This window comes from Sminthopsis crassicaudata, chromosome 1 (genome assembly GCF_048593235.1).
Source record: "Sminthopsis crassicaudata isolate SCR6 chromosome 1, ASM4859323v1, whole genome shotgun sequence".
Taxonomy (NCBI): domain Eukaryota; kingdom Metazoa; phylum Chordata; class Mammalia; order Dasyuromorphia; family Dasyuridae; genus Sminthopsis; species Sminthopsis crassicaudata.
This window is the reverse complement of record NC_133617.1, coordinates 35984565-36003400: the sequence shown is the minus strand read 5'-3', so window position 1 is coordinate 36003400 and position 18836 is coordinate 35984565. Positions and strand designations below refer to the sequence as shown.

The 18836-nt window shown below is 35.5% G+C and overlaps 1 protein-coding gene across 2 annotated transcripts in view; it reads right to left on the bottom strand.

Moving 5' to 3' along the window:
* AACS (acetoacetyl-CoA synthetase) overlaps nucleotides 1-18836 on the bottom strand; it is a 93366-nt gene that overhangs the window by 68845 nt on the left and 5685 nt on the right. For both annotated transcript variants that reach the window (XM_074286252.1, XM_074286338.1), the window contains exons 2-5: nucleotides 17318-17421; nucleotides 16300-16420; nucleotides 10950-11063; nucleotides 3163-3260 (exon numbers count right to left, since the gene is read on the bottom strand). In XM_074286252.1, the coding sequence (XP_074142353.1) occupies nucleotides 3163-3260; nucleotides 10950-11063; nucleotides 16300-16420; nucleotides 17318-17421 (437 nt within the window). The remainder of the gene's footprint in view (nucleotides 1-3162; nucleotides 3261-10949; nucleotides 11064-16299; nucleotides 16421-17317; nucleotides 17422-18836) is intronic.

Below are 18836 nucleotides of genomic sequence, written 5' to 3'. Positions count from 1 at the left end.
TGTGGTGATTACTGAACTGAAACAAAAGCTGCCCCCAGAGACTCCAAGAAACTGAACCAAAGAACATTACAACCTTGCCTATCAGAAGAAAAGTCTCACCAAAAGTATAATGGGAAATTGAATAACTCTTCTCTGCTTTATATTTCTATGTGTTCATGCAAATTTTAACAATTCATAAATATGAAATTCAGAAAAAAAGATGTCTTTTATGAATGAAATTAAAGCACAAGAAGAAAATACTGGAAGAAATAGGGGCTATGAAAGAAAAAAGATGGAAAGGTTAACAGTTTGATACAAGAAATAAAAACATCGTCCAAGAAAACTATAATGGATTAAAATGAAGCAATGACTCCATAAGACAACTAGAAATATTAAAATAAACTCAAACGACTTTTTTAAAAAAGAAAAATGTAAGATAGATCTAGATAGATATCAAAAATAACTGACTTGGAAAAAATTAATTGAAGAGAAAAAAAATAATAATCATTGGACTATCTGAATGCCATAAGCAAAAGAAGAGTCTATATACATCATATTTCAAGAAATCTTAAAAGAAAATTGACCAGATTTCTTAGAACCAATGAAAAAAGTTTAAAAAAAAAGAAAAGAAACGTTCTGAAAGAAACCCTCAAATGAAAACTTCCAAGAACATTATAGCCAAAGTCCCAAGCTCCAAAACCAAAGAAAAAATATTACAAGCAGCCAGAAAGAAAAAAGTTTAAAGTTGTTCAGAGCCATAGAAAAATCACACGATTTAGCAGCCACCACTAACTATAAAGCAGTAAAAAAAACCTTTGAGTGTGATATTTTGGAGAACAAAGCATATAAGCCTACAACCAAAAATAACTTACCCAACAAAACAGTATAATCCTAGATGGGAAACAATGAATTTTTAATGAAATCGAGAACTTCCACTCTCATTTCATCATCATTTCCCACGAAAAGACCAGATCTGTGTAGAGACTCTGAAGTAAACATGAAAGAGTAATCACAAAAGTCTCAATAAAGGTAAACTGTTTACATTCCTGTACAGGAAGATGATATATGAAACCCCTAAGATCTTTATCATTATTAATGGCAGTTAAAAGTTTACATAGAGGGCATAGGTATCAATTGTGTTGAAATGATCTCAAAAAAAAAAAAAAAAAAAAAAGAAGGACTGAAAAAGAGGGAGAAGGAGGAAGGAAGAGGAAGAATGGGGGAAATTACCTTACATAAAAAAGGCATATAAAAAAAGCTTTTACAGTGGCAGGGAAAATGAGGTAATAGTACACAATGGTTGAACCTAACTCTAATTAGAATTGGTTTAAAAAGGGAAGAATATATCCACACCCTCAGATTTGTAAAGAAATATAATTTAGTCAACAGGCAAACAGGAGAAGAGATAGAGGAAATAACAAAAGGGAGGGTGGGTTAAGGGAGGCAATGGTTAGAATCTTTTGAGGAAGATTAGAATAAAAAGAAAGAGAAGAAACCAAAGAAAATAAAATGAACGGAAAGAGAATTAGTAATCATAACTGTGAATGTGAATGAGATGAGCTCACTCATAAAACAGAAGCTAAACAGATAAAACAGATGATAAAGGCATCATTTCTTGTGTGTGTATAAATATATATATTTAGAAATGATGCTTTATCAGAAATTTGCTTCATTATTTATGGTATCTATATTTTGAATATAGAACTGAGTCAGAGCAGCTAGATGGCTCAGTGGATACAGCACCAGCCCTGAAGTTAGGAGGACTTGAATTCAAATTTGACCTCAGACACTTAACACTTCCTAGCTGTGTGACCCTGGGCAAGTCACTTAATCCCAATTGCCTCAGCAAAAAAAAAAAAAAAAAAAAAAAAAAAAAGAACTGAGTCAAATTTATAAATATAAAAGTCACTCCTCAAATGATAAATCGTCAAATAACATAAATAGGCAGTTCTTCAGTAGAAACCGAAGCTATTTTTAGTCATATGAAAAAATGTTCTAAATCACAACTGATTAGAGAAAGACAAATTAAAACAATTCTGAGGTGTCGCCTCATACCTACCAGAAATGACAATGCTAAAGGGAATGAGGAAAAAATAGGTACACTAATGAAATATTGGTGGAGTAGTGAACTGGTCAATCATTCTGAATCAACCATTCTGGAGAATAATATGGAGCTATACCCAAAGAGCTATAAAACTATACACACCCCGCAATACTAGGTATATCTCTCAAAGAAATCAAAGTAAAAGGAAAAAGAATCTATGTAGACAAAAATATTTATAACCACTTTTTTCCTTTTCCAAAGAACTGGAAATTAAGGGGATGCTCATCAATTGGGAAATGGCTAAATAAGTTATGGCATATGACTGTGATGGAGTACTACTGTACAGTTTTCTCATGTGATGGAGTACTATTCTGAGAAATAACTGGGAGGGGGTAGTTTCAGAAAAACATGGTAAGATCTATATGAACAAATGCAAAATAACGTGAAAAGAACTAGGAGATCATTATGAGCAGTAACAGCAATGTTGTAATGATGATCAACTGTGAAAGATATGGCTATTCTGATTCATACAATGACCCAAGACAATTCCAAAGGACTCATTAAAAAATGCCATCTAGTCCCATAGAGAGAACTAATAAAATCTGAGTAAAAACTGAAGTATGATTTTCATACTTTATTTTTCTTGCTGTTTTTAAAATATGGCTTTTATTTTTACATGATTTCATATGTATACTTGATATCATATTGCTTGCCTATTCAGTGGCTGGGAGAGAGAATCTGGAACTCACAATTGAAAAAGAAACATATGTTTAAAATAAACAATATTTTTAAAAGAGAACAGTCAATAAAAATCCTTCTAACTTGTTCTCTCGAGCTATTCTAAAACTAATAATAATAAGTTAAGAATCAACTGGGGCTTTTCCATTGCCAACCCAGGAGTTATTATTCCCAGGAGTGAGCAGACAGTGCCAGCCCCTCCCCTCAACCTAATTTTTAGATTTGTTCCCTGTGAATAACTGAAAAAGCCATCAATTGGCGAGACTTAAAACTGCTTCCTGATAATAGCCACAAGATGTCAGTGTAAGCACAGGGAAGCACAGGGTTAAACTGAACAGGCATCTGTCCTTCCCAGTGCAAAGAAGATTTTGGCCCCAGAAAACTCCAAGAGATTTGCTTACATTCACTCCAAAGTCAGGGGACGTAGAACTCCAAATGGCCCCAATGCTCGCTGCAGCCAGCATCGCTTCCACCGCATAAACACTATTTGGTAAATAACCTGAAACAAAGAAACACAAGAAACATGACCACAAAATATATGGAAGTAATCCTTGCCACATGAGAGCAATTCCTTGCTCCTTTCCCATGCTCTCCTGAATTGGCTCAGGTATTTCTTAGGCCAGAGGTGAAAAGATTTTATTGTTCTTATCCAGAGTAATCTACCCAGAAACACAGGTGTGAATGGGCCCAGGAATTAGAAAGTGGCAATGTTTAACCCCCAACCAAGTACTGCTCACTCTACAGGAAACAAAGGTCAGAAGCAATCCAAGACTCTCACTTTTTTCACACTAATAAGGTGCTCAATAATTATTACATAATGTTAGAGAAGGCACACAGAGGCATGAAAGAAAATTCTGACTGAATTTGTTCATTCATTCATTTAACAAACATTTATTTATTGAGCACTTGCTTAAATGGGCAAAGAAGGCCCTCTGGTTTTTGGCAAACAAACATGCTAAGTGGCCACAGATGGGGAGCTATGGTGAATAGTTAAGAAATAATTTCAGATGCTACTTCCACAGTCAGAATGGAGTGAATACAAATCAATAAAACAATGGTGTTACTCGGAGATAAATCTGGCTATCTATCAATGCCAGTTGAATCACCTGTTTTGAAAAGTTATTGATGTCTTTACAACACATTCATTTCTAAATAGTCAATATTTAGCACCTTCTCCTTTCCAGCAAACTATCTTTTGTAATAAGGGTGAAAAAAAAAAATTTCACCAAACCAACCAACAAATTGACTGTTCGATTCTGTCCTTACTCAAAATCCTACACACACACACACACACACACACACACACACAGAAATGGAAGGAAAGAGATGCATTTCTCCCCTTTCCTGAGACTACATTTGGTCAGTTTTCTCATGTTATTCTTCCATTTACATTGCGTAATCTTTATGCATATTATTTTCCTAGTCCTGATTACTTTACATCAAGTCCTCTAGATATTCCCCATGTTTCTCTGAATTTTTCATATGTGTTGTTTCTTATCACATAAAGTTATTCCATTCTATTCGTATCTCACAATTTGTTAAACCATTTCATAATCAATGGAATAATCTATATTTTTACTGCTATATTTCACTGTATACATCTACAAGGAAAAATTCAACTCAACTAAAGACCCCTCAAAAAGAACCCATTGATCTAAGTGGTTTAGAACCAGTTAGCTAGATGGTACAGTAGACAGAGCACTGGCCCTGAAGTCAGGAGGACCTGAGCCTCAGACATTTAATACCTCCTGGCTGTGTGACTCTGGACAAATCACTTAACCCCAACTGCCTCAGGAAAGAAAGAAGGAAAGAAAGGAAAAAAAGGAAAGAAAGAAGGAAAGGAAGGAAAGGAAAAAGGGAGGGAGGGAGAGAGGGAGGGAGGGAGGGAGGGAGGGAGGGAGGGAGGGAGGGAGGAAGGAAGGAAGGAAGGAAGGAAGGAAGGAAGGAAGGAAGGAAGGAAGGAAGGAAGGAAGGAAGGAAGGAAGGAAGGAAGGAAGGAAGGAAGGAAGGAAGGAAGGAAGGAAGGAAGGAAGGAAGGAAGGAAGGAAGGAAGGAAGGAAGGAAGGAAGGAAGGAAGGAAGGAAGGAAGGAAGGAAGGAAGGAAGGAAGGAAGGAAGGAAGGAAGGAAGGAAGAATTTAGGACCAACTCATGCATTCACATTCTTCCAATTTAAAGGCCATTAAGCTAATCCTTAGTTCACAAATAGGAAGTAACTACTCAAGACAATCAACCTGGCTTCTTAATGATTAAAAAACAACAGAAGTGTGTTCTTTCTTACAAAGCAAAATATATGACTGACCTAAGAAAGGAACAACTTTTTCCAAACTGTCTCATTTCACCAATGAAAGAATAAATAGCTTCCTTTGAGTTTTTTAGTTAAATCATCTTGGTCCCTGCTCTGGGAAGAGAGTAAAAGGAAGCAAATTTCTCAACATAAAGAATCATTCAATCCCTCTAAACCTACTCCCCACCCTCCCCACCCCCAAAACATACAGTTCTGAAAGATCACATTTATAACTGAGCCAAGTAAAACAAACAGTAAAACTAGATTGTGCTTAATATCAGAACTCTCCAGGAGCAAAACAGAAAGAAGTAATCAAGACCCCACGAACGGTTAAGAAGGGATTTTTCTTTTTTCCCCTTTTTTCTTTATTTTTTTTTTAAGAACAGGGAAAGTTCAGATTCACAGAATCCTAAAGTTGATAAAGACTTAGTCTAATTTCTTTGCTTTCAAAAAAAGTAAACTGAGTCCTACAGAAGTGATGTTTCTTGAACATAAGTCAGTAACAAAGATGGCTTTAAAATCATGGTCATCCTTTCACCTAGTTCAGTCCTCCACCTTCCCATCATAGTTTCTATGATGTTTTTTCAGGCTCTGAAATAGACTAATAAATACAGCCAAAAACACTTATCTTTAAGTTGCTTCTAGCCTAGCAACTTAAAACCACGTGTCTTAAGCATAAACCATACTAACTGGAATGGCCCTAAGACAAGTAGGGTCTAGGCCTGAAAAAAAAAAAAATTGACCTACCCTGGAAAATGGTCCAATTTGTTAATTTCCTTCTAGAAGCCAATAATTAATAAAACAAGATTTCTTAAATGTCTGCTATGTGCTAGACAGTCAACTGTCAACTTGCTTCTTTGTTATCTATTAAATTTGGAAATTCTTGCCTCTCAGAGATATATTTTCTTCTTCCATCTTTCCTAACATAAATTATGCCAAAAATATTTTTTTTAGATTCACACAAAAAATTCAATATTTAAAAGAACAAAGGGACAAGCCCCAGGATCACTAATTTTCCTTCCAGTCTTCAAAATGGTTCCTTATTCTTCTCTAATATTATAAGGAATCAAAATCAAGCATAAAAAAAAACCCTAGATTCCCCCAAGGATAAGTAGCAGGAAAACAAGCAAATATTTTTATATTTACTGAGTTTTTTATGTGTATATTTTCTTAAATCTAATCAAACAAAGTTATTTAAAGATAAATGCTGATTCTATTTACAGATCATGAGTGCACCTGAGAAGATAATAATCTTGAAAAACTGTCCATTAAAAGTCAACACCCACTTCACATAAATAGGCTCCTGAAAGTGAATGTGATGATGTTTTTCTAAATTTAATCTTCACAAATTATAATTTCAAATATTATTTATTTATTTATTTGTTGGCCCCTGAGCAAGCAGTAGATCCTAACATCAACCTTATATTTCTCTACCTAAGAAAGGTCAGACTCACAAAACCAGTTAGTTAAAATCTAATCTAATTTCCTTGCTTTCCAGACCTGCCCAAAACAAAATGTTAACTTACTAATGAACTAAGGGAGCTCTTCTTAGTTGAATACTTTTGTGAGCTGAAATATGCTTTTGCAATATGAACAATTACTCGATGTACTTTATAATTGTTTTGCTTTTAGTAGATTTTCAGATAACATGATTAAAACTTCAGGTTTCAGTGCCACTTTTTAAGAGTGTATGTGGAGGAAGGATGGACCTGGAGGCTATATCAAACAAGGAAGTAATGATGTTTAGTAAAGAAACTCCTAAACAAACAAGACAGAAAAATTGGATTTGTATATATCTTAAGTAAATCTAAGAGCAAGGGCCACCCTATGAGTGGTCATCAGCAGAAACTAAATGACCACTTGTTAGGAATGTTGTAAAGAGAATTGTTCTGCAGGTAATAGTTGTACAGGATTGCCCCTGAGGATCATTCCAACTCAGATTTTGTGGGCCCATAACTATGTAACCTAAAACTGGATTTGAAAACTAAGAAGGACCTATTTAGTAATTCCATTAGAAATACTGAAGGAAGGCAATTAACTGCGGAAACCATGCACATTTGCTTGTTAGCACTCTTACAACTGACAATGATCTAGTAACCTAAATGCCCTGTGGCATTGCTCAGGGGAACATGGTTTCTCTCTGAAAAAAATCTTAGCTTGGACCTGTGGTTCCACTGATATTATATTATACTCTATAGCATGGGAGAAACCTATTAACATCTATATTTCTTGTTTTTCAAATGGCTTTTTCTTCCAAGTTAATTATAATGATTTATCTCCAGATAATAATATTTGATCATATTAATTAATAAACTTAGTATAATAAATATTTAGTAATAATCACTTATCTCATTAATTAAGATCACACTCCAATCACTCTGCAATCCCTATCTTGCTAGGAATTTTAAAAAGGCCTACATCTTCAGATAATATATAGAAAACAAATAGAATCCTACCTTTCTCATGCACCTTAGTATTTCGCGTCTCGTTGCATTTTCAATATCCTCTTGCAAAATAGCTTCAATATTATTATTTTTTTTTAGCTCTTAGGGCAGGTGCTGTTCCCTTAATTAAAAGTCTTCTATGTAGCTCTATCTGCACCAATACTCTAGATAATTTATATCCAGGATTGCTCATATTAACTTCCATACTTACTAATAGGTAAAATAAACCAAAAAAGATTAATATTTGCTATCCAATAATTAAAATTATATCAGAAAAAAAGTCTGATTTGTAAAGAAAAACATAAAAAATTATCTGTTTAAAAAATGCTCCCCAAAAATTTTTTTTTTGCTTTCGTGGATCCTGGTGACAGGTGAGTATCCAATAAAGCAAGGATAGAGACCCAAGATCTTCCAATCAACTCTAAATGAGTTCCCACATTTATAGCATATGGATATGGCATAGAATCTACTCTCACTCTTTATAGCCTGGTTTGCTCACCTCAACTTAACCTTATACCCACAGGTCTGGGGTTCCCAGAGAAAGGTTTGCCACATTACTAAAACTGAAACTCTCTCAGGATCCTAGGAGTAACCCTGTTATAGGAAGAATACATTCCTACTACTTGGCACTCTAACTCCTGAGTACCTACTGATTTACTTCCCGTTTACACAAACTGGTTCACCAATGACACCATTAGCATATACTTAATGATAAGGTAAAAGAAAAAATAATCATAACACAGTTACTCAATATAAGGCAAATGAATAACCAGTACATCAGAATTCACTCCAAAAAACTCTCTACTAATGCACAGTGTCTATGAGGGACAGTGGGCACCCAATTATAGAAACGTAGAAGGAAGGCATATGGGAAAACATATTTCTTTGGGGAATCTCACAAATGGATTTCAGGCTTTGACTTCTTTAGTCTCTTCAAGAATAATCCACTTTCTATAAAGCCCCTTCACTAGCTGCTTCCTATCTGGTTCTAATTTCTCTTGAACTGAACAAAATCACTTTTGTTCTGCTCTCAAGCTGATAAAGAAGTGACAAGTTCTTTTAACTCACAATCACAATTAACAGGATGTTGAAAAACTATTATGCTATGTACAAGGGACTATACTTCCCTTATTCCAGGGCAGCTAGCTGCCAAAGTAAATAGGACTCCGGAAATGGAGTCAGGAGAACTTGAGTTCAAAAACAGCCTCAGATACTTACTAGCCATGTGACCTTGGGCAAGTCACTTAATCCTGTTTGCCTCCGTTTCCTCAATAGCAAACCCTTCTAGTGTCTTTGCCAAGAAAATCCCAAACGAGGTCACAAAAAGTTCAACACAAATGAGACTGAACAACACCACCACCTGAGAACTGAAAAACTAGGGAGGCAAGCAAGACAAGCCCAACTAGCCTTTCAATAAATAGGATTCTGCGTAGTCCAATAGGCTCTGGGTCAATCAAGTCTCTTTTCACAACAAAATCTTGTCTTTTCCTCTTTGAATCTTTCCAACTAGAAAGAGAAAAGGATAACTGGGTATCTCTAAGGTTCCTCCTCTTTTAAAGTATGGAGGGCTCTGAAGGTCAATAAAGTCAAACAATAGAATTCTGCTCTCTTCTAGGACAATGTGCTAAATGCTCTTTATATTTTCTCCTTTGATCCTCATAACACCCTGCAAGATCGGTGCAATTATTTTCATCTCTCTTTATAAGTGAGGAAAGTGAGGCAGAAAGAGGTTAAATGACTTGCTCAACATCACAAAGAGTTAAGTATGTGAAGGGCATATCTGAAGTAAGATCTTCCTAATACCAGAACCAGAACTCTATGCACTTTGTCACTGAGATGCCTCTAACAGCAGACAATTTTAATTTATTTTATTACTATATTTATAATAAAATTAATTTCAACAAACATAATAAAAAAAAATTTTTTGATGACTTCTAAACCAGTGTTGCTCTTAGCTGCCTCCTCTCTCTGCTTTGTAAGGAAATCAAATGTTACTATAGTTTCTAAGCTCTTTTGGCCTCTTCATGGTGGCTATTACTTTTATATCATTAAACTATGAGAACCAAGAAGTATTTTTAAGTACTTACTATGTGTTCAAGTTGTTAGCGATTCAAAGACAAAAATGAAACAATCTTTGCCCTCAAAGATTTTACATTCTACTGGGGGAATTAACATCCACATCATTAAATATATACAAGATAAATTTATTAGAAGCAGGACACTAGCAGTTGGAGAATTCAGGAAAAGTCTTATGTAAGATTACTTGGGCAGAGCTTTGAAAGAAACAAAGGATTCCAAGATGTGGAAGTGAAGAGCAAACTTATTCCAGGCATGGGGCCAACCCAACATATAGACACAGAGACAGGAGACAGAATGTCTTAGACAAAGAATAGCAAGGACAATTTGGCAGAACAGTGGAAAGCAGAAAGAGAAGTGTGAGCCTCCAAAGCAAACGGAGCCAATTTAAAAAGTTTTAAAAGTCAGAAAAAATTCTATCTGATTCTAATGACAATAATTTAGTAATAATGATGAATTACTGTTTATTGAATAGGGAGCAAATATGACAAGATTTATATTTGCAGGTAGGATAGTAATTAAAAGGAAGGTAGTCTGGGATGGAGAGCACAAGAATTTGCAGCATCATCCAAGGCACATCTTAGAGAAAGAGAAGAATTCTAGGTAGCAGAGGTGAGGGTGAGCATACGTTGGGAGTGAGGGCAGCCAGTGAGAAGGAAGATGGGGGGCTATTTGTGAGGGAGAAAGAAAGCCACTAGCATCCATAGACACAGTGACTTAAAATCATTCCCCAATATTTGTTAACTCTCACATGATACTGATCTAAAAATTGCCCTGAGGGTTCACCAAATATAGAGAAAAAAGCTCCAAAGAGCCATGAACCCAAAAGTTCTAACACTGCTGAGTCAATGTTCTTAGACAAATCCTATAGTCACAAAAGTATCAAAGTTCTAGAACCGAAAGAAAGTTTAGAAAAATAATCTAACTCCTGCCTTTTACAGGTAAGGAAACCAAGGACCAAAGTGGGGAAAAGATTTGGACAATGTTACAAGTAGTTAGTAGGAAAGCCAGGACTAGTCCCCTAATCTTTTGAAGGTTCAAAGAAAAGAATTCAAAGTAAGCAGAAATATCCTCAAATCCTTAAAAAAAAAAAAAAAAAAGTCTTATATAAGAAGACATGGGTCCAAGAACCACCTCTGTCACTGATTCTTCCTGGATCCTACCTCGGTAAAATAAGAGGGCGATGCTAGATAATCTTCAAGATCTCACCCAGGCCAACTATTTAGTGACCCATGGACTGGCCAACCTGAATGCAGCAACACTGTCCTCTTCATAAAAAGACCCCTTCTGCCAAGACTAAAAGCCAGGTTAGTAAGACTGGGCACAGCACATTTTCGTCCTCAGCATCTGCCCACTGAAACCACAACTATACGGGATACTCACCAACCACCCTGTCTCCTGTTTTCACTCCAATTTTCCTCATAGCTGCAGCATACAAAGCCACACGCTGTCTTAATTCTGCAAAAGTCACCTTCACAATTTCCTCTTTGCCTTCCCCTAAAAAGAGAAGAAGAGGTTAAGCATTCATGGACCACCAGAGAAAAGTCTGAAGCTGCCAAAGAGTTATGGAATAGACATCCAAACAGTACTGAGCAGTGTACTCTCTGAGTAGCTTTTCACAGGTTATAACATATGACTCCAGACACCAGTGTTCTGAAACAAAGAAAAACAAGCTCATTTTAAATAAAAACTGTTTCAGATAAGTCACAAGAAAACATTAGTCTATCAAAAAGCTTAGGAAGCTCACTGTTTAAGAGAAATCAATAATAAATGCTTTAGCAAGAATAAAACACTCATGAATATAATTTCTTCTACTATTACGTATCCTCTCTTGAACCTGAAATTTATTGTTATATATTTTGAATACTTCCTGATGTTTTGCTAAGTCATGACAATTTCTGTTTTGTTTTTGTTTTTCCTTTTTTGTCTTTTTTCTATTTTTTTAAATAAACAAGAAAAAAAGAGGAAAAAGAAAACATTCTTTTTAAATGAATAATTATCCTCTAATTTACCTTTAATGTGCATCAATATTAAGGTGTAGCAGTATAACTGCCTAAACTGAGATATACACATTTTCTCTTTGTTTATCAAGGAAAGCTTCTATTAGTCATTTCTCAGAAAAGCACTTAGCACTTGGGAAGTACTCAACACATGTTTGTTTCTGTCCCTCTTTCCTTCTTTCCTTCCTTCCATTACCCTTATCTTCTTTCCTCCATTTCCCCTTTCCTCCTTTCTTTCCCTCCTCCCTTGCCTCCACTCATCCTTTCTTCTTTTTCTTCTTTCCTTCCTTTCACAATACCAAGCTATATAACCTGAGTAAAAAAGCTGATTTGTATTTTAGATTCCTACAGCTCCAAAGTATCATGAAACTCCAGCTGTTGCTTCAAAAAACAGATTTGGTGTTTCATTGCATATAATTTTTACACCACACAATGGAGTGTGAAGGCAATGAATAGTTCCTACAATTTCAATTTGTTTGGAGGTAGAGACTAGACCTGCACACAGGAAGGTTTAGATCTAAAACCTTGAAGGGATCAGCACAGAGCCACAGAGATTAGTAAACATCTGAGACAAGAGTGGTACCCAAAGAAAACAATAAAATGGCAAAATTCAGAATCTTCTTTTTATATTTTCTTGCTTAAAAGAAATACATAACATGGAGCCCATCTGGTCCGTGGGCACTCTTAAATTTTATAATGGACTAGATAGGGGTTAAAGGCCTTCAATGTTTTAGAAAAAAAAAGAAACAAGGAAAAAGACAAATTCAACAAGCCTAAAGCATAGGAACACCATATTCCAAAGCGTAACAAATATTATAAAGGTTTACTAATTCCTAAAGTCAATCCCCAGGCAAAATGATGACTAGCCTGCTGGCAGCCTGGCTTTATTAGTTGCAGAGCACTTTTGTGATGTACAATATAACCATTTCAAAGACCCAGAAGTTTGTCACAGTGGAGGGGCATCCTGAAGTGGGAGTTCTTCAGAATTATGAAAGATGAAAGGGAATCCTTTTGTTCCCTGAGTCTTAAGTAAATCTCATAGCACCCAGAGGCAGAAGCTTTTCATTCACTCCTTTTATCTGCTTTTCAAATGGACCAACTGTCAGAAGGGTTCAACTTGTCTTGCCTGGTCTCAGAAGTCTATGTCAGAAGAGTTAGCAGTAAGGGGGAAGGAAGAGAGACTAGCAGATGGAGGCCGGATGGCAGGAAGAACTTTCTAAGAATTCATCAGAGCTGCCCAGAAGCAGAATGAGTTGCTTTAGGCCAGAAGCTTCCTTTAACCCAGCTCTTAAGAGTAGAGAATGGATGTTCACTTATTAGCCATATTGTAGAAAGATTTTTATTGAACTATGAGTTGGGCTTCTCAGTGCTGTGATTTCTAGAAGACGACCTTCTGGGTAATTTAATCAAACAAATATTAAGTGCCTACTATGTATGAAGTACTCACTATATTAGACAATGAGACTAGCAAGTTATTGGATAGAACTGAATATAAAAATTAAATTCAAAAGTGAAAAACATTGTGCAATGTAAATAGGACTGAATTTGGAGTCAAGAAGATCTATGTTCAAATCCCAGTTGTACCACTTATTATCTGTACAATGTTGGGCAAGGCATATAACCATCTCAGTTTTCTCAATTATAAAATAAGAGGAAGAACTCTAAATTCCCCTTAAGTCCCAAATCTATGAGCCTATGACCCCTTACTCTCAAGGAGCAGATTCTAACAGAAGGGATACATGTATGGAAATCAATATAAAACAAAATGGAACATAATTAATGTATGAGAAAGATGCTACATTCTTTCTAACCAGAGTAATGCATGTACCTGGCATTCCAGAATTAGCAACTTCCAAAAGCAAAGATTTGCCTTCCAATCTTTATACTAAAGATAACTCATTTATATACATCACTAGCATACATCCGAAAGAATTGGGTGCCAGCTGAATTCTATTCTTCAATCACTAGGGACATCCATTATTCTTTTTAAAATCTTTCAAAGCAAATAATTCTCTCTTAATCTGTTTTCTAAAACAAACTCAAATACACCAGGTTTATTTAAACCAAGGTACACCTGAAAGTACCTTCATAAACGATGGTGCCTCCAAGAGTCACTGACTTTGGGACTAGAATGAAGAGCAGAACTACTGAGTGGAACAAATAAAGAGTCCTGTCCCTGATGTTTGGCCCACCAATGATTTTTCCCCACAATAAATATGTCCACAGAGGCAGCTAGGTGGCACAATGGATAGAGCACTGGCCCTGAAGTTAGGAGGACCTGAGTTCAAATATGGCCTCAGACACTTAACAATTCCTAGCTGTGTGACCCTGGGCAAGTCACTTAACCCCAATTGCCTTAGCAAAAAAAAAAAAAAAAAAAAAAAAAGTCCACAGAGGTAAACATATGTTATTGGATTGGTTGGTTTGTTTGTTTTTAAGAGCAAGTTTAGGATGGGCTATGAGGAAGAAGACAGAAAAATCTAGAACCAAACACATAATTGAAAAGGCTTAACTGGTTAGGGCCATTCAATATTGGGCAGACTAGCCCTATCTAGCTCAACAAGCCCTGACATCAGTGTACTAAGGCATAATACGATCATGTTAGTGATAATAACCCCCTCCATTTATGTAGCAACCATAGGGTTTATATTGTCCATTCTGCACAATCAGCCTGGGATCAAGGCTTTTACAAATGAGAAGAATGCAGCTCATTAAGACCAGAAGTCACACAGCCAGCAAATGTCAAAGCGAGGCTCTCGGCTTCCACATCCAACACCCCTTTCTTTACGTCAGGCTACCCTATGAGCGAGCACTGATTTCCAACTTAATAAAAGTTCTACCATTAAAAGAAATGAGCTTTGGTCATCTAAAAAAGACTTATTTGGAATTCTGTTTACAGCACAGAAGAGAGCAGGCAATGAAAAAAAAGCTCTGAGCTGGGCAAAAAAGACTGCCCTGGAACTACCAGAGCTTTGGTAGCTTGCTCAACCTCCACAACTAACTGAAAATGTATGAGCTTACTATAGTAACACAGAATCTCTGCTTCCATCTTTCACTATAAAGTAGGAGTAATCTCCCCAATGGTGTCTCAGAAATAATGGAAATATTAAAAAAAAAAAAAAAAAAACAAAAAAAAAAACAAACTTTAGCAAGTGAAGAGACAATGAGGATTCAAATATTATACTCTTTCCCCCCAATTAATAAATTGTGATAAATTTGAACAGATAGTTTTCAGAAGAAGAAATCAAAGTTATCTATAGACATCTGAAAAAATACTCTGAATCATTAACAATTTTAAAAATGCAAATTAAAACAATTCTGAGGTACTATCTCATATCTATCATATTAGCTAACATGACAGAAAAAGAAAATGACAAATGCTAAAGGGGTTATGGGGAAATGATTACACTAGTGCTTTTGTTGATGGAGTTGTGAATTGGTCTAGCCATTCTGGAACAATTTGGAACCATGCTCAGAAGTCCATCAAACTGTTTGTATCCTATGACTCAATAATACTACTATTAGATCTACATACCAAAAAATTCGAAGAAAAAATAAAAGGATCTATACACACAAAAAATATTTTTAGCAGATCTTTTTGTGGTGGCAAATGATTAGAAACTGAAGAGATGCTCATCAGTGGGGCATAAATGGGGAATGAAGAACATGATATATGAGTCAAATGGAATACTATTAAGATATAAGACATGATGAAAGGGATGATTTCAGAAAAACCTGGGAAGACTTGTATTAATTAATGCAGGATGAAGTAATAAGAACTAAGAAAATAACTTTCCCAGTAACAGCAATATTGTAACAATAATTAACTTTGAAAGATTTTATAACTTAAAGATAATAAAATAATTCTAAAGGACTCATGATGAAAGCTATCCACCTCCAGAAAGGAAGCTAATGGACTCAGAACAAAGACTGAGGCATATTTTTTTACTTTTTTTTTTTTTCCAAAATAGGGCCATTTTGGAAATATTTTATATAATTTCACAAGTACAATGAGCATTGCAATTCTTGCCTTCTTAATGGGTTGGAAACGGGAGGGGATTTTGAGAGAGAGAGAATTTGGAACTGAAAATAAAAATTAAATTGAATTAATTTTACATTAAAATTAATTTTTAAAAATACTGTTCTCTTTTTTCTAAAAGCTAAGGAGATCTCTGCCAGACTTGGATTATGTGAATATGTTATCTAATGCTTGGCACAGTACTCTGCACACAACAGGTTTGTGGCACTGAAATAGCAGACCATTTTTTCAGATGACTATAGATAACTTTGATTTCTTCCTCTGAAAACTGCCTGTTCAAATTTATCCCAATTTATTAATTGGGGGGGGGGGGGAGAGTATAATATTTGAATCCTCATTGTCTCTTTCCTTGCTAAAAGTTTGTTTGTTTTAATGTTTCCATTATTTCTGAGACACTATTGGGGAGATCACTCCTACTTTATAGATGAAAAGATGGAAGCAGAGATTCCATGTTACTATATGCTCATACATTTCCAGTTAGTTGTGGAGGTGGAGCAAGTCTACCAAAACTTAGCCCAGTGATTTTCCTATCTATTTTTTTTTTCTTTTAGAAAATAGGATGTGCTAGCATGTGTCAATTTATTTTAGTAATTATATTTCTGATAAATTGTGTAAATCAACTAAATTTTAAATGCAATCTTCTATGTTTCTTACATGCATAGAAGAGAATCTGAAAAACCAAGTGAAGACTTACTTGCAGCATACAGGGCTATCTTGTCGTTTTCCTTGTGCTTCAGAAGGTTTTCAGCATAATTCAGACGACTGCCTTTGAACCACTCAGGTACATCAGCAATTCCCTTCGATGTATCAACAACCTGGAGAAAATGATGGTGCAAATTAAGACACAAGTAACTCATGATAATTGTTTTCTAAGCTATCCATCTATAAAGCTAGCTAACTCACTTGTCCAAAGTATTCTTTTAAGGGTTTTTTTTAATTGTTAAAGCTTTCAAGATAGCCTTGAAATGAACATTAGATACTTTTGCCATGCATTCTAAGGTTTTCTCCATTCTTTTGGAGAAAATGGGCCAACTTCCCAAGGGAAAACCCCAAAGGTGATCTTAAAAGCTAAAGTTTAAAATGTCTATGAGACAGTTCAGGATTTTTTTTACTGAAAATTTTACTGAAATTCTATTCAGTGTTGCTTCTTCAGTAAACCACAGATTTGATATTTTTACCTATTTTTGTTATCTAAAAAACAGACCTATATGGAACACTGTTTACATCATAAGAGAAAATGGGCAAAGGGGAAAAGAGCCTAAGATTTGATATTTTTAACAAAATATATAAGGATATAACTTTATCATTGTTTTGCTCACTATTAACCTACCATATCTCTGCACACGCAAAATAGATAGGGAAGTAGGACAGGAGCAGAACCTGTAATTTTACTGGTATAGAGAATTTTCAGTGTGGGAATTCCACTATAACAAATAATAACTTTTCTTCACCTTAGGAGTCTTAGAGTTTCCTGGAAGACTAGGAGGCTAAATGACTTAGCTATCATCACACAATGATTATGTATTAGAAGACTTAAATTCAGGTTTTCTGGGCTCCAAAGCCAGCTCTCTAATCATAATATCATGCAATGACAGACAGAATAGGTTATGAATAACAGGCTTCCTTTCCTCAAGATGCTTAATATCTTCAGCATAAAGAGCTCTGTAAATTTATCAACATTAAGGATAAAAACCTAGAAACAATACACTCACCTCATCATACATACGAGAGAAGACAATTCCACTGAATTTCCAGAACTCTGCCCAGAAATCTGAGTATGACTCCACCGACCACTGATACAATTCATTATAATTAGCTAAAAGTAAAGAAATTGGAATCACTACACAGGGATTTTGTAAGAATAATTCAACAGTGTAACAGGATGCTTCATTTTTCTTGAGAGGAAGTTCATGAAATTATGCTTTTGGAGAGTATTAAGAAATTTTTTAAAATCCAAATCAAGTTACTCATAATGGACAGTCATTATTCAGTTGCCTAAAAGTGACTACAAGAGCAAACTATTATTTCCAAGGTCAACAACAACAACAAAAAATAAACTGGTAGAACTCAGGATAAAATGAATAGAATATTAAAGTATAAAATATAAAATAAATGGAATACCAGTTCCATTCAAATATTTCAGGGTTTACTACCTGCAAGGCACCAGTAGTGGAGAAAAAAGCCTGTCATTGGCTTTGATGTAATTTCTTTAAAAGTCACTGGTAATACCTCTATGCCAAGTCACTGTTCCAAGCTCATGGAAGAGTGAAAAGCAAACTACTTAAGATTCCTAAGGTTTGGGATTGAGGTTCAGTTCTGACAATTACAATATATATTTAGGCTCTTAAACCTGGGCTTCAGTTTCCCCACCAATGAAAATCAAATAACTGCTTCACTTTTGAGGGTTTGTCATAAAGATCAAATGAAAGGTTTTTCAAAACTGTGAAGGACCATACACATGTGGTACAGCTTCTCATACTCATCATCCTTCCCCCCTTGTGAAGGACAAGCTGTTCCCAAGGGACTCAGAGTCAAGAAGTCTGACAAAACTGGTCCAATCCATACAACACAACAGGACCAGAGGAGGCACTCTCAAGTTCTTCAATATCTTTGATCCAACTAGAGCAGAGCCCCACTCCAAACTAGAATATACTCTAAAGAATCTAATTCTTAACCTGAAAAATATCTACAATTAGTCACAGGAAAGGAGAAAAGGAAAACAGCAACCCTTAGGCCATTCAATCAATCAAGTATTTATTTAATCTAAACTGTATGCTCAGCTCTATGCTAAAAGGTGCTTGTGGATTTCAAAGAAATGAATATGTCTTGCCCTGGACTGCTTCCAATCCAACTGAGAAGAGAAAAACAAACAACCCTGAAACAATCAGGAAACAATAAGCAGCATATGATTCATAGGTAAATAACACTTCACTACATCAATTACCGAGGTACTTCTTCGCCAGCAGAGATGCCAACCCCTCCATGACTTGCTTATTAAATGTCTCTGACACCACGCTGGGAGTGATAGTTAATGCACTGAAAACCAGGATTTTAAAAGATCTTGACAGTCTGCACACTGGGTCAAATCAAATAAGATGATATTTCAAGTCGACAAAGAAACTTCATATATAGGATAGACCAAATAGAAAGTAATCAAAGAAAAGGGGAGGTGGGAAAAGCCTCCTGCAGAAGACAGGATTTGAGCTAAGTCCTTCAGGAAACCAAGAGGCA